Here is a 27,926-nt window from a genome sequence, read left to right on the forward strand (position 1 = left end):
TTTAAAGCCTAGCTTAATGTCTGTTCAGTTTAAGTATTTTAATTTTTTTTTAGAAAGAAAGAAAGACACTTGTTAACAACAAATTATGTTAGTTAGTGCTATAACACTTAGTATAAATGTTTTTTTTTTAATAAATCCAAATATACAGTATTTACATTTTGCAGTGATTTCAATTAAAATCCAGTTCTGTCATCAATAAAGGGCTTTTGGACCAGATGCTGATGAGACCATGGCTGTGTCCGAAATCACATACTCTCTTAAGTAGGTACTTATTTTGAATAAGTAATTACTTCAGGATCGCTAAAAAGTTACGTTCTATAAAGTATGAATGTATGTACAGTGCATCTGGAAAGTATTCACGGTGCTTCACTTTTTCCACATTTTGTTATATTACAGCCTTATTCCAAAATAAATTAAATTTGTTATTTTCATAAAAATTCTACAAACAATACCCCATAATGACAACGTGAAAAAACTTTCAAATCTTTGCAAATGTATTACAAAAAACAAAAAATCACATGTACATAAGTATTCACAGCCTTTGCCATGATACTCACAATTGAGCTCAGGTGCTCCTGGTTCCACTGATCATCCTTGAGATGTTTCTACAACTTGATTGGAGTCCACCTGTGGTGAATTCAGTTGATTGAAAGGCACACACCTGTCTATATAAGGTCCCACAGTTAACAGTGCGTGTCAGAGCACAAACCAAGCCATGAAGTCCAAGGACTTGTCTGTAGACCTCCGAGACAGGATTGTACCGAGGCACAGATCTGGGGAAGGGTACAGGAAAATTTCTGCAGCATTGAAGGTCCCAATGAGCCCAGTAGCCTCCATCATCAGTTTGGAACCACCAGGACTCTTCCTAGAGCTGGCCGCCCGGCCAAACTGAACAATCGGGGGAGAAGGGCCTTAGTCAGGGAGGTGACCAAGAACAGGATGGTCTCTCTGACAGAGCTCCAGCATTTCTCTGTGGAGAAAGGAGAACCTTCCAGAAGAACAACCATCTCTGCAGCACTCCACCAATCAGGCCTGTAAGGTAGAGTGGCTAGATGGAAGCCACTCCTCAATAAAAGGCACATGACAGCCCGCATGGAGGACTCTCAGACCACAAGAAACAAAATTCTCTGGTCTGATTAAACAAAGATTGAACACTTTGGCCTGAATGGCAAGCGTCATGTCTGGAGGAATCCAGGCACCACTCATCACCTGGCCAACACCATCCCTACAGTGAAGCATGGTGGTGGCAGCATCATGCTGTGGGGATGTTTTTCAGCGGCAGAAACTGGGAGACTAGTCAGGATCGAGGAAAGATGAATGAAGCAATGAACAGAGACATCCTTGATGAAAACCTGCTCCAGAGCGGTCTGGACCTTAGACTGGGGCGATCTTCCAACAGGACAACGACCCACAGCCAAGATAACAACGGGACAACTCTGTGAATGTCCTTGAGTGGCCCAGTCAGAGCCCAGACCTGAACCAATTTAAAATTTCTGGAGAGATCTGAAAATGGCTGGCTTGAGTGGTCCTGTACATGTGATATACATTTATATATTTATTTTATAAATTTGCAAAGATTTCAAACAAACTTCTTTCACGTTGTCATTATGGGGTATTGTTTGTAGAATTTTGAGGAAAATAATGAATTTTATCCATTTTGGAATAAGGGGAAATAAAAAAATGGGAAAAAGTAAAGCACTGTGAATACTTTCGACTGTAATCTGGACGTACGATATCCACTTGATATCCCATGTTGACATTATCACGTGACCAACCAGCATCAGTTGCGTTGATTCACTGTCATTCACAAATCCTTTCCCATGGCCTCATGGGATATTAAAGTGTCCATTGTATGCACACTTCAGAATCTCGCTGGAAGTAGTAGATCATCCGGGTACTTTTTGCTTACTCTTTTATAAGTACTCTGAATTTGGGCATAATTCTTATGTCACATACTTTTTTTCTACTATAGAGTATGTGATTTTGGATGCAGCCAGTGTGTTAGTGTCATGTTCAGGGTTGGGGTTACAGGTATGTGCTTAGACTGTCACCGGTGGCCAGGTGGAGATACTCTGGCAATTCTGTGCACTCCATTTCCATTTCCACTTCCAATATGGGCTTCCTGTGACGTGCTGACAGGGTCTGTCTCTTCCACAAGCTGGAGGGCCGCTTCTCCAGGCACGTCTTTATCATTTGAGACAGGTACTGCTGCAGATTCTGGAAGTTTTCCCTGTCAGGAGGAGAGTAATGAAATCTTTTTAAAAGTAAATCACAGACAAGTAATGAGTTCACAGACTAGTTATGAGGAATAGTAAGAATCATAAAATGTTAAACTCACACTGTCGGAGGCGTTGGCAGATTATAATTTTGCCCTGTAACTCCTGTCAACCAGTATGTTGTCTCTTTTCCTTTGCCCTATAGTGTACATGAGGACCAGTGCTTGAAACAAACTATGACTAATCATTTTAATTCAGTGAAATCAAGCTGTAATAAAATGTATAAATATTAGATGAAAAATCTAATCTTAAAAATCCTTAAATCAAAATAAAATCTAATTCAAAATACTAATAAATGCTATAATAGTATATAAATAATACAAAAAACACTGATGAGGACAATTATCAAAACAATGATAGTGAAATCACTACCTTTAAGTAAGTTTCTCCTCTCGTTTCATACTCAAACTTGCAGTCTGTGCGCTGGAGAATGTTGATAGTTGACTGACTCACATGGATTCGTAGTGCTGGGGTGAGAAGATGAATGTAGAATAAAATATAGAATACACATAAATGGATTACGCACAATGCTTCAGTTGGGGAAATCTAGTGAACTGATTTACAGTACTGTTCAAAATGTTGGTAATTTTTTTTAAATGTTTTTGAAAGAAGTCTCTTGCTGATTTGGTGCTCAAGAAACATTTCTTATTATTATCAATGATGAAAACAGTTGTGCTGCTTAATATTCTTGTGAAAACCATGGAATATTTTTTCAGGATTCTTTGATCAAAAGGAAGTTCAAAAGAACAGTATTTATTTGAAACATGTAATTTTATATATGTATATATCGATCAGGCATAACATTATGACATTACATAACATAATAACATTATGTTGTCCTAATATTGTGTTGGTGCCCCTTTTGCTGCCAAAACAGCCCTGACCCGTCAACGCATGGACTCCACTAGACCCCTGAAGGTGTGCTGTGGCATCTGGCACCAATATGTTCCGGATCGTTTAAGTCCAATTGACCAATTTACAGCCTACGTCACGCAGGTTCAACTGCGCATGTCGGTTGCAAAAGACAGTCTGGAATGTGTTATAATGTATGAAACACAGTGATTTAAATCGTGCTTTAGGCTAAAAATGTAACAACAGTTGAATGATTTCAGAAAATAAGCAGTTAAATTTGATTAAATGTTTGATTAAATTGCTGACACTGAATGAAAATTTGAAAGAAATTTGAGAAAGTTTAAGATATTTTTATTTTCAAAATGTAAGCTATATATATATATATATATATATATATATATATATAACGGGAGTCTCTGAGGACACATCTGAGCAACCTTATCATTTTGAACCGGAGTCGGACCAGGAACAGATGACGAACCCATCGAAGTTCGAACAGGACGTTTCTGAATGGTTGGTTAACGTCATGTCATTTTGATCTATCTTTGTACTGGCAGAGTAGCGTAGTTGCTATGTGTTTACTGATGTGTTAGTTCATTGACAGATTGATGTTATGTTATAAGATTTTTTTTTTTACATTACTTCTTAATCAGTAACAGACACCGTTATAAACCATGTACAAAAGTAAGCTTAGTGTAGTGTTACCACGTTAACTTTATCACCCGAGTACACAGTTTGTAATAACAAACATAACGCGTTGTTCATTATAAACGTGGGATTATGAATTATATTGAGAACGTCACACACAGAAAGCATGCCGTAATGTAACTTACCCTGTAAACTTTAGCCTCATTCATCGTGAAGCGTGCAAGCGATTTGCAAAGATTAATATAAAGGTTAATAAAACGTTACACTCACATCTTCCTGAGGTGCAGCAGGAACACGATCCTTTTTTCAAGAGCAGCTTATTAGCAAAACCTGCTTTATACTGACGCTCCTTTATAAAGCAGTCTGCTGAGAAATGATTCACGCAAACATTGACGTTGATCGGGGGGAATAACGTACTCCCTTCTAAAACAAAACTCACTGCTGTTGAAACGCTGCTGTCAATCAACAATCGTAGGAGGGGCGTACACCGTGTAACGTCACACGATCAGACGGCTCGATTTGAGACAGGGGAAAATATATAAGGATATAAAAAAAAAACACTGGATGTATTTTTATCATTATAGGATGGTTGTGTACAGGCACTGCCAACACACATTTCCATATAATCAACTTGTAAAAGTGCATGTACCATTCTATGACCCCTTTAAAAAAATCTATTTTGCACTAGGTACAAAAAATACTTCCTCTCAGCGTCTTTTGGACAAAAATGTCCCCATTGGAACCCATTAAAACTGCAATTTTTAATCCCATTGCCATTTAACTATAAAATGATGCAATCTTTGTTAAAGCTACACTGTGTGATATTTTCTCCCATCTAGTGGTGAAAAGGTATATGACCATCCAGTGAATATTAGTTTCTCTTCCTCTCAATTTCGTTTTAACTCCTACGGTGGCCGATTTAGTCCAAGATTAATATGGCTTCCAGTTCGACCTCGTCCACATTCGACACGGTGCCATCGAGTGTTAAAACGCCAAAGGCGAAGCTTGAATTTACGGGTATGTCCCTCTTTGGCTAATGTACTTTCAAGATGGAGGGGCAACATGGCGACCGGCATTCGAACCCCTCACCCATATGTATTTTCAATGGCATATTATAAACTTACGAGAATACTTTATTACTTGAAAGAAGTAAATATACATTAATGAGCACATATATTTTTGAAAGAACTAAGTGTTTTTAGCTAATAATAAACTAAAAAAGTTACACAGTGTAGCTTTAATTGGCTTTTATTCTGTTGGCAGAAAATTAAATAATTTTTTTTACTATTTATTACCAGATGGTGCCATTTTTTTCAGGTTTGGCCTATAAATAAAATACTCACTTTATTCCTGTTTTGTGCTTCTGCATATTATAAAGACAATTGGATAAATTACGCAGCTATAACTGTGTGGGTGTGTCATGGATGTCAGAGAGTGGTTTGTATGTGTGTAATAAAAAAATTGTGTGTGGGTGTGCGTGTGCTTTTTTAATATTTGAGAGAGAAAAACTCAACTACACTGCAAATCACAAATCCAAATACTGTGTGTATCAGTGGAGTTTTGCTGGCATCTAATGGGGAAACTGTGGCACTGCGCCCAAACAAACTGACAGAAAGCGAATTTTTTGAGATATCAACCTCAAATTTGGAACTTTTTTTTTTATTTATGGCTTTTGTTTTCTAGCGGTTTTAGAGTTTACCATGTTTCATAAAAAATATATGTTATATAAAATATTATTCATAAACTTAAACCTATAAACTTTTTTTTCACTTTTTAAACTTTTAGTTTGGCTTAAACAATAATCTGCCAAGGGTCTTCTTTAAAATAAGAAAAAACTTTTTGTGAAAAACTTCAAAAGTTTGTGCTCCCAATATTATTTTTTATGACAGTTTTTTGACATGGATATTTTTGTCCTCTATGGACCTATGTGTAACTTTTTAAAATTGATGCACAAGGGTTAAATGTACTATGTATGTTAACATTTAGTCGGTTGGAAGTCAGAGTTCCTGCTACTGAAGTCAACTAGCTTGAATAGGTGCTTGAAAACAATTATTAAGTGGACTCAAGGCTTATGAGAAACTAAGCATATTGTATTATTTCTGTTTATTGACTGAGGAATTGGCATTGAACAGGCAGCAACTCAACCTCCATCCCTGCGTTTAATCCATTACAAATATGAATACATTTTCACACACCCTGCAGTGCCACAGTAATAGTGGACTTATATATGATCAGTTTAGTTTATCTTGGGCTCTTCTGTATGTGGAACATTTATAAAAGGCACAAACTTTCACATATACATCATTAATTATTAATAACCAGCCTCGACCCATCTTCAATGCCCTAACTGAGGGAAGGAGGTTGTTCCCCAAAATCTCGCAATACATGGCCCCGGTCATCCTCTCCTTAATACAGTGCAGTCGCCCTGTCCCATGTGCAGAAAAACACCCCCAAAGCATGATGCTACCACCCCCATGCTTCATAGTAGGGATGGTGTTCTTGGGATGTTACTCATCATTCTTCTTCCTCCAAACACGTTTAGTGGAATTATGACCAAAAAGTTCTATTTTGGTCTCATCTGACCACATGACTTTCTCCCATGACTCCTCTGGATCATCCAAATGGTCATTGGCAAACTTAAGACGGGCCTGGACATGTGCTGGTTTAAGCAGGGGAACCTTCTGTGCCATGCATGATTTCAAACCATGACGTCTTAGTGTATTACCAACAGTAACCTTTGAAACGGTGGTCCCAGCTCTTTTCAGGTCATTGACCAGCTCCTCCCGTGTAGTTCTGGGCTGATTTCTCACCTTTCTTAGGATCATTGAGACCCCACGAGGAGAGATCTTGCATGGAGCCCCAGTCCGAGGGAGATTGACAGTCATGTTAAGCTTCTTCCATTTTCTAATGATTGTTCCAACAGTGGACCTTTTTTCACCAAGCTGCTTGGCAATTTCCCCGTAGCCCTTTCCAGCCCTGTGGAGGTGTACAATTTTGTCTCTAGTGTCTTTGGACAGCTCTTTGGTCTTGGCCATGTTAGTAGTTGGATTCTTACTGATTGTATGGGTGGACAGGTGTCTTTATGCAGCTAACGACCTCAAACAGGTGCATCTCATTTAGGATAATAAATGGAGTGGAGGTGGACATTTTAAAGGCAGACTAACAGGTCTTTGAGGGTCAGAATTCTAGCTGATAGACAGGTGTTCAAATACTTATTTGCAGCTGTATCATACAAATAAATAGTTAAAAAATCATACATTGTGATTTCTGGATTTATTTTTTTAGATTATGTCTCTCACAGTGGACATGCACCTACAATGACAATTTCAGACCCCTCCATGATTTCTAAGTGGGAGAACTTGCAAAATAGCAGGGTGTTCACATACTTATTTTCCTCACTATATATATATATATATATATATATATATATATATATATATATATATATATATATATATATATATATATATATATATATATATATATATATATATATATATATATATATATATATATATATATATATATATATATATATATATATATTTTTTTTTTTTTTTTTTTTTTTTTTTTTTTTATTATTTTTTTTTTTTTTATTAAGTAAATATAGGCTCGGTAAATGATAGGTTATGATGTTGTCCTGTCCTTGTGTAAAATGTGTTGTATAATTGCTTACACTAACCTTACTCTTTGTAGAAAAAAAATACATTCTGTAACGTTATTTCCTGTGATGGTTTTAATTTTCCGGGGTGGCATTATGCTGAAATGATATGAGAGAACATTTTACTTTTGCTAAGGTTAACACAGAAAAATAGTTTGCCAGCTATATCTATATCTATGTGGCTAACTATCTAACGTAGCACCTCTCGCAAAGCACATGTGCCATTCAAAATTCCATTGTGGATTTAATCGTCATACGCCTCGTATCTATTCACTTTTTTTCAATTCAATTTTTAAAAGTTTGCTAATTTCAACCGCTTGACTGAGACTAATTTACCTCATACAAAGTCGAGTCGTATTCCATTTCAAAGCTGGTACGCACCGGTAACGTTCCTAATGTAATGTTAACATTAAGAATATGAAGCTAGTGGGCGAATGGTGATTATTCAAATACTGTATAGCATGAAATGGGACCGACCTATCACTCTGGCTTTGACTTGCTGGCAAAACCGAATATCATCTTTGTCGCACTCGTGCTTTCAAAATAAAAGTTCCAAATGTACAGTTTTTGTCCCCGCGGCTAATTTTTGGGTGGGACACATGCAACATTTTCAAATATTGAGGGGGACACGTCCCCCCCGTCCCCACCGGTTCCTACGCCAATGAGCACATCCCACAGATGCTTGATTGGATTGAGATCTTGGGAATTTGGAGGCCAAGTCAACACCTCAAACTCGTTGTTGCGCTCCTCAAACCATTCCTGAACCATTTTTGCTTTGTGGCAGGGCGCTTTATCCAGCTGAAAGAGGCCACAGCCACCAGGGAATACCGTTTCCATGAAAGGGTGTACATGGTCTGCAACAATGCTTAGGTAGGTGGTACGTGTCAAAGCAACATCCACATGGATGGCAGGACCCAAGGTTTCCCAGCAGAACATTGCCCAAAGCATCACACTTTGTGCATCCTGGTGCCATGTGTTCCCCAGGTAAGCAACGCACATGCACCCGGCCATACACGTGATGTAAAAGAAAACGTGATTCATCACATCAGGCCACCTTCTTCCATATTCCGTGGTCCAGTTCTGATGCTCATGTGCCCACTGTTGGTCCTTTCGGCGGTGGACAGGGGTCAGCATGGGCACCCTGACTGGTCTGCAGCTATGCAACCCCATACGCAACAAGCTGTGATGCACTGTGTATTCTGACACCTTTCTATCAGAACCAGTATTAAATTCTTGTGCAATTTGAGCTACAGTAACTCGTCTGTTTGATCGGACCACATAGGCCAGCCTTCGCTCCCCACGTGAATCAATGAGCCTTGGCCACCCATGACCCTGTCGCCGGTTCACCGCTGTTCCTTCCTCGGACCACTTTTGATAGATACTGACCACTGCAGACCGGGAACACCCCACAAGAGCTGCAGTTTTGGAGATGCTCTGACCCAGTCGTCTAGCCATCACAATTTGGCCCTTGTCAAACTCGCTAAAATTCTAAAGGCCAAAGTATACTTAACTTTTTACGCATACGCGAGGGTCAGAGTACAGTGCGCATGAGGCAAGTTCATAATGAACGTGCACCGTTTTTTTTACATAGGTTGTAACTTGTAGAAAGAGATTAATCTACTGCGCATGTGTCGAAAGCCTGTGTACGCGTACGAGTCAAAAGAAGTATACTTTGCAAGGCTGTGCGTTCGACTGTGCGCATACGCTCGCGTACACGTAAAAACGATGTGTACTTTTGGCTTTACGCTTGCCCATTTTTCCTGCTTCTAACACTTGCTGCCTGTGGCAAGGGGGATGTGGTCTAGCGAGGTCTGTGACGGGAGAGAGAGCCGGAGGAGGAGCGGCACGTAAGTGGGTCAAGTGCAAATGATAAACACCTGTTTCTTGGTGTTGAGAGACAGGATAAAGCCAACAGGAAACGAGGACCAGAGGAGAGACAAACCCTGGGACTCGTAGCCACACGGATGCAGAGAGGGACTGCTTATGAAACCGACGAATGTGAAAAGAGAGTTTTGATTATTGTTTTATGTTTTGTGCGATGTGCACACAGTTTGTTCACTGTCTTAAAGAGAAACTAAAAGAGCATTTACGAGTCCCAGAAAGCCGACCGCTTGTCTTCTTCCTCAATTAACATTGAACCTGGCTACACTGCCTAATATATCTCACCCACTAACAGGTGCCATGATGAAGAGATAATCAGTGTTATTCACATAATGTTATGCCTGATCTGTATATATATAATATTATAATTATAATATTATAATATTTTATAATATTATAAATGTCATCACCTTAACTTTGGATCAATTGAATGCATCCTTGCTGAAAAAAGTATTAATTTCTATAAATAAATAAATAAATAAATCGTACTGACCCCAAACTTTTGAAACTTTTTTGTGTAGTTTTTGAAAGGCAGCACTACTCACGTAAACCTGTGGACTCCATACGAGATGCCGTGTTCACGGTGTCTCCAAACAGGCAGTATCTGGGCATCTTAATTCCCACTACACCAGCAGCACAGGGCCCTGTGCATATGCAAAATAAAAATTACAAACTAAGGGGTTATATGGTATATTTTTTGTAGTATTTAAAATATTTTTCAGTAGTAGTAGTAATCACTTAAAGAGTCCCATTATGCTTTTTCGGATATTACCTTTCATGTTGTGCGTTATATTGCTGTTTGTGAATGCAAAGTCTCAAAGGTCAAAATACGCAATAAATGGAATTATTGTCTGCCAAAAGATAGAACCGAATCTGAACTGCCTTAAACAAGTCAGTAAATCTTACTTCCTGCACGAACCCACTTTGCATGCACTTCCAAATTATAAATACTCTGGTTCAATTGATGCCATCCAAATGGTGATTGATGTCATCTTTACTGTTCTTATCATTGTGTATACAAGTACTGAGGAAGCCTCAGAGCTGAAATTCAGATACGGTAGTGGGTATGTTGTTTCCGACACGCAGAAGTCCAATCACAACAGATTGGGCCATCTGACCAATCAGAGAAGAGTAGGCTCGTGGAAAGGAGGGGTTTAGAGAGACTGAATCCTTTATTTTTATCCTTTATTACCATTTCAGACTCTGTGAGAAAAGAGGTGATGCTGAAATATATATTATGAGAAAATTAAAGTGTTTTTTAACCCTTGATACATGTAAACCTATTCTAGGAGACCTCCAAAACAAAATTAGGGGCACTTTACAATTTATTTTGCTGCGGTGCCATTAAGAAATGCCCTCTGCAATAATTGAAAACTTTAATCTTATAGTATACAAGGCCTCACTGTTGAGCAGAGTACAATGAATGACTGGCCGTTACCTGAATGCACACCAATGCGAATCCACACGGGCATCCCAGGGAGATGGCGTAACTGGAATGTGCCCATGAAGGCCAAGATGTCCAGTGCCATGAAGCAGACATCCATTGCATGCTTGTTCCCATTGCGTCGAGGAAGACCAGACACCACCATGTATGCATCACCAATCGTCTCTACCTAGAATAGACACACAGACACATTGCCTTGAGTTACTGAGGCATTGTAAAAGCCTTCTTTGATACGGGGTCTCGTTCATTCAATAGTTAATTGAAATACCTTATAGACATCGTGATTGTCAAGGATGCGGTCGAAGTTTTTGTAGATGTCATTGAGCATGTCCACCACCTCCATGGGTGTACTGAAGTGGCACAGTGTGGTGAATCCCACAATGTCACTGAAGTAGATGGTGACCTCGTCAAAGAGCTCAGACTCCACTTTTCCTGTTTCCTTCAGAGAGCGCACAACTGGTCTGCAACAAAAACGAAATGACATAGGTTAATGATTTGAGTACATGGCAGTAATGACTCATAGGGACTGCAAAAGATTAACTTTAATTGAGCATTCGATGACAGCAAGGACAATCTGAATGTAAAAATAGGGAAAGTGTACAATTCAAAATTCACTAATACTGGCCAATAATCAATATGTTACAGACATATCATGCATATCTAGTAATGATCACAACAAGATTCTGCAGGGTTCTTCTGTTAGTTGTGTTCAGACCCAGGCAGAAGCATGAAGTTTAGGCAGTCTGCTCTGTCTCTCTCAGCCTTGTATAGAGCTGTGCGTTCCTCAACCAGCCGCTCCAGGTTACGGGAATACATCTGCAGCCGGCGGATCAGATTCTCCATGTAGCTCTCGTGTTCCTGGTTGTCCAGACTATTCATAACCAAATCAGGAAATCATGTATTAGAGAGATTTCTACATCATACATGCTAATGGTCTGATTTGTATTTCTTTTTTCTTTGTCTACCAGTTCTCTAAGATTTCTCAATGTCGAAACAAAAGCATATAAACCTGACAATCCTCCATAGAGTGATTTCTATCTTTTTGAAGTCTGGCCGTCTGTCTGGTTCCTCGTCCCAACAATTTCTGATCAGCATGCAAACCTGGAGAAACGGATTAAATGGGTAAAGAGCCAAGTAACAGGGCACCAATTGTGACTGTACTTTTAAAAAAAAAAGAATTATTGACATAAAAATTTATATGAATGTACAGTACTTGTCAATTTATTTTTATTTTTTTATGTTTTTGAAAGAAGTATCTTATACTCACCAAGGCTGCATTTATTTAATCAATTAATACTAATAGTACAAATAACAATATGTGTACGGGTCAAACTAATGCATACATACCTCTTGTTCTCTTTCACTGGTGTTCTCAAAATTTAGATCAGGTCTGAAGAAAGACGTGGTACTAGGGTATTGCACTCTGGCTAGTTTCTCTGGTAGAGGAAAGTGGATTAGTCAAAGAATTAGGAATCATTCACCTAAATATGAAAACAATTTGTTCCAAATCTGTCTGAATTTCTTCTGTGAAACACAAAAGGTGAACTTTTTTTCACAAATATCCTGGTGGTTCAATCTAATAGCCATATAAGTGAATGAGGTCTGGGTCTGTCAAGCTCCAAAATGACAAAACAAGCACCATAAAAGTATTTTAAAAGTATTCCTAGTGCACCATATTCCAAGCCTTTTGAAGCCTGTCACTGAGTGAGGATGCCCCCTGTTAAAGAGATGCTTGCGAGCTATTTCTTGCAGGGCGAAAGATCCTCTTTGAAGGCTCCTGTCCTGCAGACCACCTCATGCATGAATGGTAGGGTGTATGCAGAACAGGCTGGTGGAGCTTTGCACACCATGACGGTGCTGCAAGCCTTCCAGGCAGATCTGCTAAAGGATTTGGATCAGGGGCAGGGAATGTCCCCTAAAGCAGTTGCCGAGCTGCGCTGTACCACAGACATAAACACACAGCCACTGCTATAGGTTACTCAATGGTGGCGATGGTGGTTATGGAGAAGCATCTGTGGCTGAACTTGGTGGACATCAGGGAGAAAGAGAAGAATTTTCACTTTGATGCACAGGTCTCACACTCTCAACTTTGACACATATGGAGATTGGGTAGTTGGGACGGTATTTGCGTGGGCGCAATCAGAGGCATTCAAGAAGTACATCCTGTGCCAAACCAGATCCCTGCCTAAAGCCACTGAGGATCCTGGCCGTCACAGTCTGAGGACTGGAGGCAGGGCCAGAGGGAGAGTGTAGCCACTCCTTTGAGGAGTAGAGCACAGAGGAGACGGGACACTAGAAGGAAGCAGAAAGACCTGAAGGAGGTAATTAATGAAAAAGCGATTTGGTAAACCACAAGACCGAACTGCTGAGGAGAATAACATCTCTCCTCCTCCTTCCTCCCCTAAACATTCTTTAGTGTAGAGCAGAATGATAGAAGCATAGTGTATGACGGTCGTGGAGTAAGAAAGCTTCACTCTGGTGGTATATTATTATTTCCCCTCAGGGTTGAGTGACCTGAACTAAAATATTGGGCAATTGCATACCCCTGTTAAGTTATCCCTCTCTAACGATAGTTTGGGTAAATTAGATATGGCACTATATCCCTTCTTTTTAGTTCGCTTCCCCTCTATAACTACTGTTGGGTTTTTAAGTAGGGGCATGCTTTTACCCCGGAGAAGGGAGTCATTAGATACCTTTTACGTGGGTTGACAATGCTACAAGTCGAGGAAGTTCTCCAAGTCCCTCTGTCACTTACTACGGCAAGTTATCTGTCACTTACTACAGCAAGTGCAAAAAAAAAAAACCTAGGTGTCGGCTATAGCAGAATGCAAGCAGGGTGTGAGCACTCTCCCCTTATTGACATAGGGTAATTAAGCAGAGCTGCAGTTCCCCTGTGGTTTCTCCAGTGATAGTGGTAATGGCCAAGGTCGACAGTGAGATATTTCTCCCTGTGGCAATTATTCCCTAAGAGCTGTGTCAAGTCTAAGAGGCTGTCACAGCTAAGCCATTTATTATTCCTCAGAGTTCTGCTTTTTGGGCTAGAATAGCCCACAGGGGAGTATAGGCCAGGTCTTCCCTTGCTATAAAGGCATAGAAGCTGGAATATCTTCCACATTTATGGAAAATAATGGCTTAGTGAATACTACTGCTAGATATTCCATGTACATATTTTTATGGCCTCGCCCTGGAATGACGCGCTGACTCCAGCTGAAATAATCTGCTGAGTCAATGTGCGCTATGCCCACTGTGCTTGTGCATACTCTCACCCAGTGAGGCAGGCATCCCTGTGGCATGGTGGAGTGGGTATTTGTTCCTCAGAGCGTCGACCCAAGATGTAGTGTTGAGTTCCACTTCAAAAGGGAACTTCTCAGGTTACGACTGTAACCATGGTTCCTTGGTGTAATCGCTGCTGGTATTTGGAATTCCATTACAAAACACTGTGTCAGTAATCGACTATTATGCCGTAATATTCTGCCCACACTCAATTGGAGTGGTGAGCATCAGTCTGGTGCAGTTGAGTTCAGAAAACAGAGTGATTAACAGTGATATCGAACTATTGATATTTGCTAGTTCAAATCTGATCTTTGGATATTTGATCAATTTATTGTACAAGTATCATTAGTATCAGAGTACTGATATTCGCTAGTGATATTTGATATTTGTGCGTAATTGTCAATCCATTTAGATCTATTGCGATCCATTGTGAAAATTACATTACTGAACTAAATTCTTGGTCACTTAAGCTTCTTTTTGCCAAGACACCACTTGTCAAGACAGTAAGAGACACCAAGAATCTAGCAGCATTCAGGAGGAGCTTATCCAGAGACCTCCAGAAGATACAGGTGTGGAGGGATAGAGAGAGGCTATTTACTCACTTGTTAAGATGGAAATATTGCCAGATTTCTCCACTATGGCAGAACCATTGATTTTTCAAGTGGAGGAGCCTGAATACCAAACTCTACATGCTGAAGTGAAAATATTTCCACATTCATGCTTCTTCAACCACACTAGCAAAGCCATTGTTGATCCAGGTGGCACCTCAACACCCTCTACCTGATGAGGTGGAAGCATGGCCAAAACAAAAACAGAATCTCTATGAAATTTTCTTAAAACAGTAAATCATAAACAACTGGAAAAAAATGTAAACAACTGAAAAGTCTGTGCGGCATGGAAACCCATTCCATGAAGCTCTCTACGTTGGCGACTTCTGCGCACTGTGCGCCTCAGCATGTGCTGACCCCACTCTGTGATTTTACGTGGCCTACCACTTCATGGATGAGTACCTGTTGTTGACAATGCTTCCACATATTCACGAATGGACTTATTGCACAGGTGGCAACCAATCATGGTAAACAGAAAATATCAGGCTTTTTCAAAGCCCTCATCTCTATCGAGCAACAAAGCTGACAGTTGTGCCAGCATGAAAGAGATAGAAACTACGGAGTCAATGAACGCGTCAATGAACGAACATTCAAGTACTTTAAAAGTGCAGGAAGGCAAGTGTCTATTTTTTGCACACAACGTGGTTAACCACAACAGATAAACTTTAAACATTTTGGCACTCTTTAATGTGGCCTGGCAGATCGCTCAATCAGCAATCATTTACACCTTGGAAAGAGCTTGTATAAAACTGCTTAAGAACAATCATGTCATGTAACATCAACTTTACTTCAGAAAAGCCATTCAATGCTCATAAACTCGTTAGCGAGAAAAATAACTATAGAAAGGGGCACTTTGCTAAAATATGCACTATATCATAATCCTTATATTTTTACTTAAACTGTTGTCTTCATGAGAAAGAATGGAAGGAGCTAAAAATGAAATTCAACACCGCCCATATAATTGCACATGAAAAATTAAAATGCATTATTTTTTGGCACTTGAAAAAAAAATGTTTTGGCACCTAACTTTTTCCCTTATAGGAGCCAATGGCTCCTTAATTGATATTTTGTCTGGAGCCCTATATAGTGTATACAGTCATTACCAAAAATGTAATTACACGTTTTGCTATACACATGTTTATTTCCTTTGTGTGTATTGGAACAACACAAAAAAACAGGGAAAAAAAACTATTTCACATAATTTCACAGAAAACTCCAAAAATGGGCTGGACAAAATTATTGGCACCCTTAACTTAATATTTGGTTGCACACCCTTTGGAAAAAATAACTGAAATCAATCGCTTCCTATAACTATCAATAAGCTTCTTACACCTCTCACCTGGAATTTTGGACCACTCTTCTTTTTCAAACTGCTCCAGGTCTCTCATATTGGAAGGGCGCCTTTTCCCAACAGCAATTTTAAGATCTCTCCACAGGTGTTCAACGGGATTTAGATCTGGACTCATTGCTGGCCACTTCAGAACTCTCCAGCGCTTTGTTGCCATCCATTTCTGGGTGCTTTTTGAAGTATGTTTGGGGTCATTGTCCCGTTGGAAGACCCATGATCTCGGACGCAAACCCAGCTTTCTGACACTGGGCCCAACATTGCGACCCAAAATCCTTTGGTAATCCTCAGATTTCATGATGCCTTGCACACCGTCAAGGCACCCAGTGCCAGAGGCAGCAAAACAACCCTAAAACATCTTTGAACCTCCACCATATTTGACTGTAGGTACGGTGTTCTTTTCTTTGTATGCTTCATTCCATTTTCAGTAAACAGCAGAATGATATGCTTTCCCAAAAATCTCTATCCTGGTCTCATCTGTCCACAAGACGTTTTCCCAGAAGGATTTTGGCTTACTCATATACATTTTGGCAAACTGTAGTCTTGCTTTTTTTATGTCTTTGTGTCAGCAGTGGGGTCCTCCTGGGTCTCCTGCCATAGCGTTTCATTTCATTCAAATGTCGACGTCTAGTTCTTTGGAACTTGTTTGGGGCTGCTTATCCACCATCTGGACTATCCTGCGTTGCAACCTTTCATCAATTTTTCTCTTCCATCCACGTCCAGGGAGATTAGCTACAGTGCCATGGGTTGCAAACCTCTTGACCATGTTGCGCACTGTGGACTTAGGAACATCTAGATTTCTGGAGATGGACTTGTAACCTTGAGATTGTTGATATTTTTCCACAATTTTGGTTCTCAAATCCTCAGACAATTCTCTTCTCCTCTTTCTGTTCTCCATGCTTAGTGTGGCACACACAGAATCACAATGCAAAGACTAAGTCAACCTCTCTCATTTTTATCTGCTTTCAGGTGTGATTTTTATATTGCCCACACCTGTTACTTGCCCCAGGTGAGTTTAAAGGAGCATCACATGCTTGAAACAAACTTATTTATCCATCATTTTGAAAGGGTGCCAATAATTTTGTCCGGCCCATTTTTGGAGTTTTGTGTGAAATTATGTCAAATTAGCTTTTTTTCATCTTTTTTTTTTGTGTGTGTGTGTTGTTCCAATACACACAAAGGAAATAAACATGTGTATAGAAAAACATGTGTAATTGCAATACGTTTCTATGAGAAATACTTAATTTTCTGGAAAAATGTCAGGGGTGCCAACACTTTTGGCCATGACTGTATGCTACTTTTAAACTTTTTTTGGGGGGTGACAATTTTAAGTTTCAGTCCTAATTTATTGTAATTGCATGGAAAAGAGCTACCAGCACTTCAGTCCGAAAATTCACTTTTGTGTGAGTAAAATAAATGAATGAGTACAGAATGTAAATTTTTGGCTATACTATTCTTTTAAAGTTAAACATGGCATGTAGCATACATAAATAATCTTGACTTTGCATGCATGATGAAAAAAATCCCAGTAGGTGTCACTGGTGGTGATTGTGTGTATTGTTTGTGCAGCTGTCTATAACTCTTTCTCTCACCAGCACGATTAGAGCAGGCGCTTGTGTAGAATGTACACTTCCTCATCATGATCTCCTGAGAAATAATGGCGAAACTGTACACATCTCCTTTCTGAGTGATCCTCTGTTTCCTCAGGTGTTCAGGAGCCGTCCACAGATCTGAGAAAAGCGGAAACGCAAAGGTAAACATTAACATAAGCAAATTATTAACCATATAGTCAACTCTTAAAATAAGCGTAGAAGTGTAGAAATAACTGAAAAACGTGTCAGGTTAATAATAATAATAAACCATCCTTCACCTTTACTGGGAGTGAGAATTGTATTGAAGCCAAAGTCTGCAATCTTCACTACCATACGGTTGTCAACCACACAGTTAGTGGATTTAAGACGCCCATGGACTGCAATATTGCTTGCGTGGAGATAAGACATGCCCTAAAGGTGGTCAAAAAGTTAATACGAGAAACTGTGTTAGTATAGTACATTTATATAACTATTAATGACATATGCGTATATAGCACCTCTAGTAGGAATATAGATGTCAAAGAATCCATTCAGACAGCGCTATATGCAAATAATTGAATAATACATTCTGAATTTAAGAAAATACTCCAAATGAAGGTAATCCTCTCATTACCTTTGCAATGTCATACATGACAGATATCTTAAACTGCCAATCCATGAAGGTTTCTTCTGGGTATGAAATCTTATCATTAAGCACATGCTAAAAGAATACAAATCCATATTTTAGTATTCATTTACTATTTTAGATTTTTTTTTTTTATTACATCATACAAGGCTTGTTATAATACTCACTCTAAGGGATCCTCTTTCTCCATATTCAAACACGGCAAAATACTCACTGTCAAATTTGACTGTCCCATAGAATTTGGTAAGATTGTAATAATCAATTTTCAAGAGCTGAAATGAAAGTGGTATCTATTATGATTTCTATTATGAACAACACAAAGTTATTCAGGTTTTATCTTAAAATGATTCATTGTAAGTGTTTTGTTATTCGGTGAAGAGAATGAAATCCTGCTACCGCGTTCAGCTCTATCCTCTGTTTTTCAGTGAAGCTTCCATCTGTGAGCCTTAACTCCTTTAGGATAACAATCTATAAAGAAAAAAAAATCAATTTATTAAAAAAAACTCATTTTGAATCATTTTGGATAAAAGTAAGCATTTACAGTACCTTTTTATCATAGCGTGCACGGCGTAGGATGTAGCTACTATTTTGTGTAGAGTCTTCCTCAATCTAATCACAACAGACAATAAAATATTCATGCAGCAAAAACATTGTAAGCATAAACATTTTAAAACACATTATTATAAAAGTAAATTAAGGACTTTGGTGCCAATGCATTACCTTCAGACTGATCATATTCCACTCATTCAACTCCAAAGGGGTAATGAGCTCTGAGGAAATGTGAGACCATCTTTTCTGCATGTGATGGTAATATCTATTTTGCCTATAAAATATATACAGAAACAACTGTAAATATCTTTATACTTACAATTTCATACACAATGATAACAATAGGATATATACTGGTAAAACCAGTCCAGTGGCATTACAAAAATTGGCATAACAAGGGGACAAAGAATAAAAGTGAAAAACAATGTATTGATCTAACCAGTAAAAGATGAAGGCAAGTGTACCCATGACCCCCACAACAGCAGTACACAATATGACAATGATGCTGTCGACTTCCAGGCCTAAATAAATAAATAAATAAGTATTGAGTTTGAGTATTGAAAAAAAAAAACAGTGAAATTTATGGTTTAAAAAAGTTGTTGCAGTATTTTAGGTTTTACACATTGAACTTAAATTTAAATAATTTAAATAATTTGTATATGCCAAGTTACTAAAATATTTTTTTTACCTTTATAATAGTACTAACAACCACCTTAAAAACACAGGTGGAGACCAGCTGTGGTAAATACTAGAAAGTGAACATTTACACGTTTCTTTTAAAATGAATATTGCGTTACACTTTAAAAAAGTAACTGTGTTTCTTAGTTACTTTTAATGAAAGTAATGCGTTACGTTACTTTTGCTTTACTTTTTCTCACCCGCGGTCCGTTCTTTGTACGTCGCTAACTCGGTTAGCTGGATTTAATTGTTGACGATTTGGCATGATCTTGGATTGTTTGGTTCTTCGACGCTCATCCTGGACTTGCTGTCATAGCAACTGGTCCGGAAGCATAAACCTGCTCGCGAGCAGGCTTATTTCATGTAAACAGGATTAGATTGCATCTTTTTAAGCGGCGTTGATACTTAAAATCTGTCCCGGCCACTGCTACTTTATTACAAGAGTTCCTTATTGAACCAGGGGCAATAATAATAATAATATATATTTGAAAATAATTGGATATTTGATCAATTTATTGCACAAGTATCATTAGTATCAGAGCACTGATATTGGCTAGTGATATTTGATATTTGTGCGTAATTGTCAATCCATTGTGGTCTATTGCGATCCATTGTGAAAATGACATTACTGAACTAAATTCTTGGTCACTTAAGCTTCTTTTTGCCAAGACACCACTTGTCAAGACAGTAAGAGACACTTAGAATCTAGCAGCATTCAGGAGGAGCTTATCCAGAGACCTCCAGAAGATGCAGGTGTGGAGGAAGAGAGAGAGGCTATGAGGACTCACTTGTTAAGATGGAAATATTGCCAGATTTCTCCACAATGGCAGAACCATTGATTATTCAAGTGGAGGAGCCATGCATATTAAAATGTTGTGTATTATACTATAGACACAGCCAGACACTTGATTGAGAGATTTATTTTTGATAGAATAATTACTTTATAATTTTATTGGAGTCTTACACACATGCTGTGACGTTAACCTGAGCCGATAATGTAAGATCTTGACCCTTAAGAAAAATTTAATAAAAAATTTAATTAATTGCTAATTAAAACATTGAAATAAAAATGTAAAGGGTGCACAAATACTATAAAATCGTGAATATAAATAATTGGGAATCATGTTTAAAAAAAATAATTAAGTTAAAAATAACTTTTTCCTTATAAAGGTCCAGAATTGTTTTTTTTTTGTTTTTTTGGTCAAGTTTTTGGTAAGGTGGCTTTTTTAATTAAATGATGTCATTATGTTGCAGTCTTGCCGCCAGCCAATCGCTGCATTGCTGATCGTGGTTTCGAGTATCGATACATCTGCCCTCTTCAGGGAGCACAAGAACGCGCAGTAATCTCAGATAACTTAATCCAGATATTTTAATCCAATCCCCAAATTCGTTTGAAGAACCAAATTAGCCAGAGATGAGTTATCACGATTAGAAGATCTGGGATCTGTTAAATCATCTCAGATGTATTAAGCAAGGTACGAAGAACGGACCCCTGGGTTGGGCCTGCTAGTTTGTTTGTTTAATAAATAAATAAAAATCTATTTTCACTATATGTAAAGGCCCTTTCGAGCCAAATGTGCAAATGAGTCTAGATCTACAATAACTAGCAACAGGAGAAGTGTTAGTCAATAAATGCGTTACTTATTTGAAAAAGTAACTCAGATATTTTTTTGTACATTTAAAGGTAATCAGTTACTTTACTAGTTACTTGCAAAAAGTAATCTGATTACGTAACTCGCGTCACTTGTAATGCGTTACACCAACACTGACACAATTACGTTATACAGATACATTAACAACATCAATTGTAACACAGAAGTCTAATGTAGATAACAGAAAAGAAAAATGATGAGAAGAAACATAGTTCCGGGTTTTCACTGTAAATTATAAGACGACTTCTTTTTCACTTCCAAAAAGTGTTCATTTAACAGTATTTTACTGTAAAATTACATGAAATGTCCCATTAGATCAATTACAGTTTTTCACTGTTCAGAGTATAACGAAACTTCTGTTAACCAAATAAGAGGATTTTACCATAATATTTTTACAGTCTTTTACCATTAAAATTACTATCATTTGATTTTTGAAAAGTGATGGAATCCTCTATACCTTTTAATGGATGGTCATTAGGTAGAGACTGAAGCCAAATGAAGGAGGGATTGTCGTCTATTAGCTTTGTTTGGTTGGTGGCAGTGTTGAACTCGTAAAGAATGTTGTACTAAAGTACAGAAGAGGTAAGTTTTAATGTCCAATCATCACTCCATAGTTTGCTAAAAAATTATATTTTGTAAATAGATTGATATGTCTGAAATCCGTGGCATACCTTGCCATTGTCATTGTTAGTGTAGATCAAAGAAAATATCACATCCCTGTCACCATATTCATCCAGCTGATAATCTCCTGCTATGCCTGTGGTTTGGATTATTCAAATCTTAATTATCCTGTGGATCACTAAAGCAACTCCAACATAAGAAGCAAAAACCAATCCAAGATATGACTGATGTTTTTCACCCTTGAAAGACACGTTTCTGAAGTAATTCATGCTGACAGACTCTATATCTTGAATTTCTGAGAAGGCCATGTTCCAGATGTTCCTCATCACCTGTCTGAACAGCAGCACCCCATCATGATATGCTGCAATATAATCGTTCATCTGCACACAGAACAGTGAGGAGATGAGAGCTGGTACTTCAAATAGATCCATAACAGGAAAGCGGCAGCATGTGAACATTTTTACACTATACAAAATGACACAATGAACAGATTTTTGAAGCTTTCCTTTTTGTTATACGAAAATCTTGCAAACTTTTACTTTGCCTACATTATTTATTTTCATTTGTCTTTTATATTATAACATTATATCAAATGTGAAATTTCTATCTTTTTAAAAAGGCATGCCTGTTTTACAGTTGTGGCAAACTTATGCAGTAAGCCCTCAAATACACATGGGATTGGTTTTAATCTTTTTGAAAGTCTCTTATTCTCACCAATGCTGCATTTCTTCTATCAAAAATACAGCAAAAACAGTAAAATATTATAACAGTAAAAAAACTGCTTTTAAAATGTTATTTATTCCTGTGATGGCAGCTGAGTTATCAGTGTCACATGATCCTTCAGAAATCATTCTAATAGGCTGATTTGCTGCTCAAGAAACATGTCTTATTAATATAAATGTTGAAAGCAGTTGTGCTGCTTAATATTTTTGTGGAAACCATGATACACATTTTTTCAGGATTCTTTGATTAAGAAAGTTCAAAAGAACCTTTATTTAAAATACAAATCTTCTGTAACATTGTAAATGTCTTTACTATCACTTTTGATTTACGCATCCTGTCTGAAAGTATTAATTTCTTTTAAAAAATGTTTATTGCAAAGTTTTGAACGGTGGTATATAAATATACATATATTTCTTGATCAATATGTATATATACTGTGTGTGTTTTTAATATGCACAAAATGCAAGCTATGAATTAAATATAGCAGTAAAAATGTTATTTACAGAATGGTTACAATACAATGGTTACAATAGGTTTTAACTTAATAAAAACACGGTACCTACCGTGTTGTTACCAGAAGTGTCAATGGCGTATTGTCTTGTGTCGGGCATTGTTAGCACCAGGACATTCTTCATAGCAGCGTTAGATGACCCATTATAATATCTGTCGCTGTGAGAGAAAGTTATTGTATTGTTTCTCACTTTCAATTCCCAGTCTTTCTAGATTTTCTAAATTAGGCTTCTTGAGATTAGTAGATCATATAACTCTAGATTAAAGACAGCAGGAATTGAAGGTGTACAACTGACTTGTAAAGGTCAATCAGAAGAAAAGCAGTTTCAGACTCAAACTTCCTAGTGCCGTTCTTCAGATCCATGATGTCATCAGGTGTCCCACATACAATGAACACTGTAAAATAGAAATAAAGTAACAAAACACACTTTAACGTTTGACTTTTTGAATTCTGACCAGTGACAAAATATTACCAAACTAAAGTTAATTGTCTCTAATATTCAAATAAAATAAGGTCTCACAGTTGCTCTCCCGGTTAGAGTTGTCCAGAGCATCACTGAAATCCTCTTCTTTTCGTAGAATCACACTTTTCTTTAAATTGGTGGAAAAGTTGCCTAAAGCCACCTCAAGAGCATTTATGTACCTACAGACAAGACCCAAAATCAGAAAGCCGCAAGTGAATATTCCAATTTCCTTCATGAAACTCTTCTGTTGTTGCAAACTACAAGATCACTACATGCTCACCAGAAACAGTCCTCTGTGTTATTCGGTTTCTTGTATATATAAGCTGTTTTCCATACAGGCTTGATACGATCTTTGTAATTCCAAAAGTAAGAGAAGAAGCTGGAGATTTTTCTCGCTGGAGGCAGAAGGCGAGTCAGATCTCTCTTGAAGTCACAAGACAATCCAAAGCTTCCTGCTGATATGATGGGCATGTTGAGGTTCAGACCGATCTCCAAACTACAAAAGTGGTCGAAAGAACACAAATCAGATGTTGAGTAAACTCAGTTTCAAATAGCAAGGAAACTGCCCCCAAAACATCCCTTTCTGGAATGGGCTGACAGGTTCATTATCTTTCCACTGGGGTCAAAATATTGTTCCTATTGTTGCTCCTACACTCTCAGGAAAAAAAGGTACAAATGCTGTCACTGGGGTGGTACCTAAAGTGTGCTTATTGGTACTTTAAAGGTATTAGTACCTAAAGTGTACATATTAGTACCTAAAATTAATAAAAGTGTACCTTTTGAAAAGGTACCGCCCCAGTGACAGCATTTGTACCTTTTTTTCTGAGAGTGTATATCTTTGGACAACAGTATCTGCCTGATGAATAAACATAAAAGTACAATATCCAATGAAGTACACTTATATTGTATTATATTGCAAAATGTATCATAGTTTAAATCTATATAAAATGCAAGTCGTTTTTTTTTTACCCACTTAAATGGTTAGTTCATCCAAAAATGAAAACTCTGTCATTAATAGACTCTTTTAACATTTCCAGGTTTTTCAGAAGCAGAAGTCGTCATATTTGGGTAAACTTCTATAAGCAGAAGAATGAGAGACTTCTTTGAAATATATTATTTGTGTGCCCATTTGCTCAAATAGCAAAATAAAAACTCCACAATAATGTTTTTACAACTTTCAAAAACAGGGAAAAAATAGCGAGAGATTGATAACGGCAGTCAGAAGAGAGAAAGACATTCATTTTGCCGTAACTCCCATAGACGCTGTATTAGAAACTGCCCCACAGCGCCATTGCAAAAGTAATGCAATACAAATCATGGTTAGTGTCAGTTCTGGCAGGTCAGGTAAGTCAAGCTTGCATCAGCTGACTGTCAGCTGATCATGTCTACCAATAGGGGTACGATGTCTATCACAGCATCCATACATGTATATAAGCTCCTTCAGTATATCAGCAGCTATCACATTCTACTGAGCTCATTTACCCTCCTCCATCCCCAGCTCCTCCTCTTGTCCAGTCAGGATTTGGTATTCTGATTCCCCTTGAATCAGACTTAATTTCCAGATTATTTTGTACATTGAATATTGACATAATGATGTCGCTGCTCTCCCTGCTCTTATTCATGCTAGGCTGCATGGATGTGCAGGGAGTTCTTGCATAGAAAAGAACCATACTGCCAATCCAACATCCCAGTTTGCTTACAAAATGTTAATCTCCCAACACGCGTTCACTCAACATCTGCTCTCGCATCTGCTCTCGCATGTGTTGTGATGCTCTCGTGAACACGTGTTAGAGATTAAAATTTTGTAAATAAAGTGGTAAGTTATGTTTTTTTCCCCAAACAAAGCACTTAAACAAAGCTTCTTAAAATTGAGGTTAAACTGGAATCACATGGATTACTTAAACTCAAGTCTGGGGCTTTAGTTGAAAGTAGTTGTGCAAGTAAACTAGTGAAAGCAGCTTTTGAGTGAACTAACCTTAAGTAGCCTACTTAGTACTTACATCAGTGTAGGGGAGAGTGGGGTAAGATGAGCCAGTTTGTACTTATGTACAGTGAAAGTATCTAAAGTAATTTCAGGATGTTTCCTATCATTTTAAATGATCAGAATGACAAAGGTTCTAAAAATATGGCTTCGTATTAAAAAGTGTTCATGTGGCTAGGGTAAGTTGCACCATCTAGGCTGAATCTAAATCTATGAGAACTTTTAAAGATAATTTTTCCTCTGTTAGAAACTAATTTAATAATCAAATTTTATTTTACAAATAGTCATATTTCTTTTCTTAAAGCTAACTTAAACAACATAAAACCAACCAACTGAAGTTAAAATTTCAATGTCTTTAATTGTTTGCATTTCTGAAACAATATGGTGAACACCAAAGTTGTAACCTTCCCAAAAACTATAAACAGAGAGTAAAATTAAATAAAAACTGAATTAGAATTAATAAATAAACTAAACAAAAACTAATACTGAAACTAATAACATTTTAGTCAAACGGTCTTTGGTATAGTTTTCTGCAATGTTAGGGACCTATTAGAGACTCATGAAAGATAATGATTAGGGTTAGTTCACCCCAAAAATGAAATGAATGTCATTTATTACTCACCCGTAAGACCTCTGTTCATCTTTGGAACACAAATCTGAATATTTTTGGTGCACCAAAAAAACTAAATAACGACTTATTTAGTGATGGCTGATTTCAAAACACAGCTTCGTGAAGCTTCGGAGCGTTATGAATCAGTGTGTTGAATCATGATTCGGCTCGCGTGTCAAACCGCCAAACTTCTGGCGCCTTCTGAGACTTTGGCGCTCCGAATCGCTGAATCGATACAATGATTCATAAGTTAACGGTTCGAATCTTCATGAAGCACTGTTTTGAAATCGGCCATCACTATAAGTCTATACACCATACATTAATGGATCTTGAGAGAGGAAATGTTATTGCTGCGCATGCCTCACTGAGCCATCGGATTTCAACAAAAATATCTTAATTTGTGTTCCGAAGATGAACGGAGGTCTTACAGGTGTGGAACATTTTTGGGTGAACTAATCCTTTAAGCATCTTCTGGCTCTTATCAGAGAAGGATTTAGTGTAGCCCGTAAGCCGTGTCACCTAGTACTTGTGCATGGTTTCTTTTTAAATAAACACAAACAATTTAAAAAAAAACTGGTTTAGTGTATCGTTTTATTTTTAGTTTTGAATACGGAAGGCGGTCCGCCGGATACACTTTTTGGTGCCTTTTTTGGGCTGCCGTTCACTGCCATTATAAAGCTTGCAAGAGCCAGGACATTTTTTTAAATATAACTAAGAATGTCATATACACATGAGAATGAGTAAATCATGAGGTAATTTTCATTTTTGGGTGAACTTGTTTTTTTTTTCACCTTTAAGCGCACTTCTTTTTTTGTGGTGTTTGTACTTCTTAAGTGGTGAGTACTACTATAACTGATTAAACGTGGCTTCTTAAGGAGGCAGATAGCATGATCTAGAACAAGAAAGCATTGCAATGTACAATACAGACAAAGATCTGTAAAAGCAAAATCTAACATACTCAACCATTTGGAAAGTGGCATAAGTGCAGGTTGGACCCAGTAGAGCACATCCCTCCTCCTCTGTATTCTACGGAAGAAATCACAATGAACAGTGTGAACTTTATTTATATATATATATATATATATATATATATATATACATATACATATATTGTAGCTTCTATATAGTATATCAGAATAAATAAAAGACCCAAAACTGACCGCAAGATCATTTAAAATTTCAACTCCTTCGCAGGCACTACTGGTGCAGCCTTTTTTTAAGTAGTAAATGGTTTGAAACCCTCTGAATTTAACCGATAAATCCACACCTTGGAAAAGAAGAAAAAGAAACACACTAATCCTTAAATAATTCAAATACCATTCAAACCATAATATCGGAAATTTCAAATCAAACTACATTTCATATTTAAACAATATTTAGTTGTCAGCAAATCTTATTTCTTTGGTTTTACATAACTTTAATGATGGCTTCCCAAGACTGTAATTTCTGTTCTATAAAATGTTGTTAGATCATACTTTACCATCTTTGATCACAGAATCAGATTCAATTGCCTTCATCACGGCAGGCTTCACAAAATTGATACTCCAGGGCGACACGGCGTCATCCAATAAAACAACATTCATCAGAAGAGTTCCATTAAAGCAAGACTCTTTCATGAAGTGACTTTGCTTTAGAAATGCCCATGATAGACATGCAAATAACCAGATGTGGTAATCCATATTCCAATGTTAAGAAGAAAGATAAAGACGCAGACCAATGTACCACTGAATTACATTATGTTTCAGTTCATAGTAGTTTGTAGTTGTCCTGTTTTTCCTGAGTTATATCCTGCAGACTTCATCATATTTATGAAAATATCCCAAGAGTGGAAAATGTAGAGGAAGAACTAATAAGGTTGTTTTATCCAAGCTGGTCTTTTGTCCTAAACGGGTGCACTTTCACACTGATCACTCACTTGAGCGTGTTAATGAAC

At 37.7% G+C, this 27,926-nt stretch overlaps 1 protein-coding gene across 1 annotated transcript; it reads right to left on the reverse strand.

Moving 5' to 3' along the window:
- Positions 1 to 86: 86 nt before the first annotated feature.
- On the reverse strand, positions 87 to 27,672 carry gucy2cb (guanylate cyclase 2Cb; the record flags this gene model as incomplete). The annotated part of the gene is made up of 27 exons (XM_079846305.1): positions 87 to 2,230; positions 2,339 to 2,415; positions 2,649 to 2,743; positions 9,864 to 9,962; positions 10,757 to 10,931; positions 11,031 to 11,223; positions 11,478 to 11,633; positions 11,772 to 11,863; positions 12,110 to 12,198; positions 17,581 to 17,718; positions 17,859 to 17,991; positions 18,194 to 18,280; positions 18,373 to 18,477; positions 18,602 to 18,673; positions 18,752 to 18,814; positions 18,926 to 19,028; positions 19,194 to 19,275; positions 21,542 to 21,650; positions 21,756 to 21,841; positions 21,944 to 22,085; positions 22,992 to 23,097; positions 23,235 to 23,334; positions 23,460 to 23,581; positions 23,683 to 23,898; positions 26,952 to 27,019; positions 27,154 to 27,260; positions 27,474 to 27,672. The coding sequence occupies 27 exons, from the start codon at positions 27,670 to 27,672 to the stop codon at positions 2,026 to 2,028; spliced, it is 3,219 nt and encodes a 1,072-aa protein (XP_079702431.1). The 3' UTR covers positions 87 to 2,025.
- Between the last annotated feature and the right edge of the window lie 254 nt (positions 27,673 to 27,926).

The sequence above is a fragment of the Gobio gobio genome (assembly GCF_949357685.1).
Source record: "Gobio gobio genome assembly, chromosome: 20".
NCBI lineage: Eukaryota > Metazoa > Chordata > Actinopteri > Cypriniformes > Gobionidae > Gobio > Gobio gobio.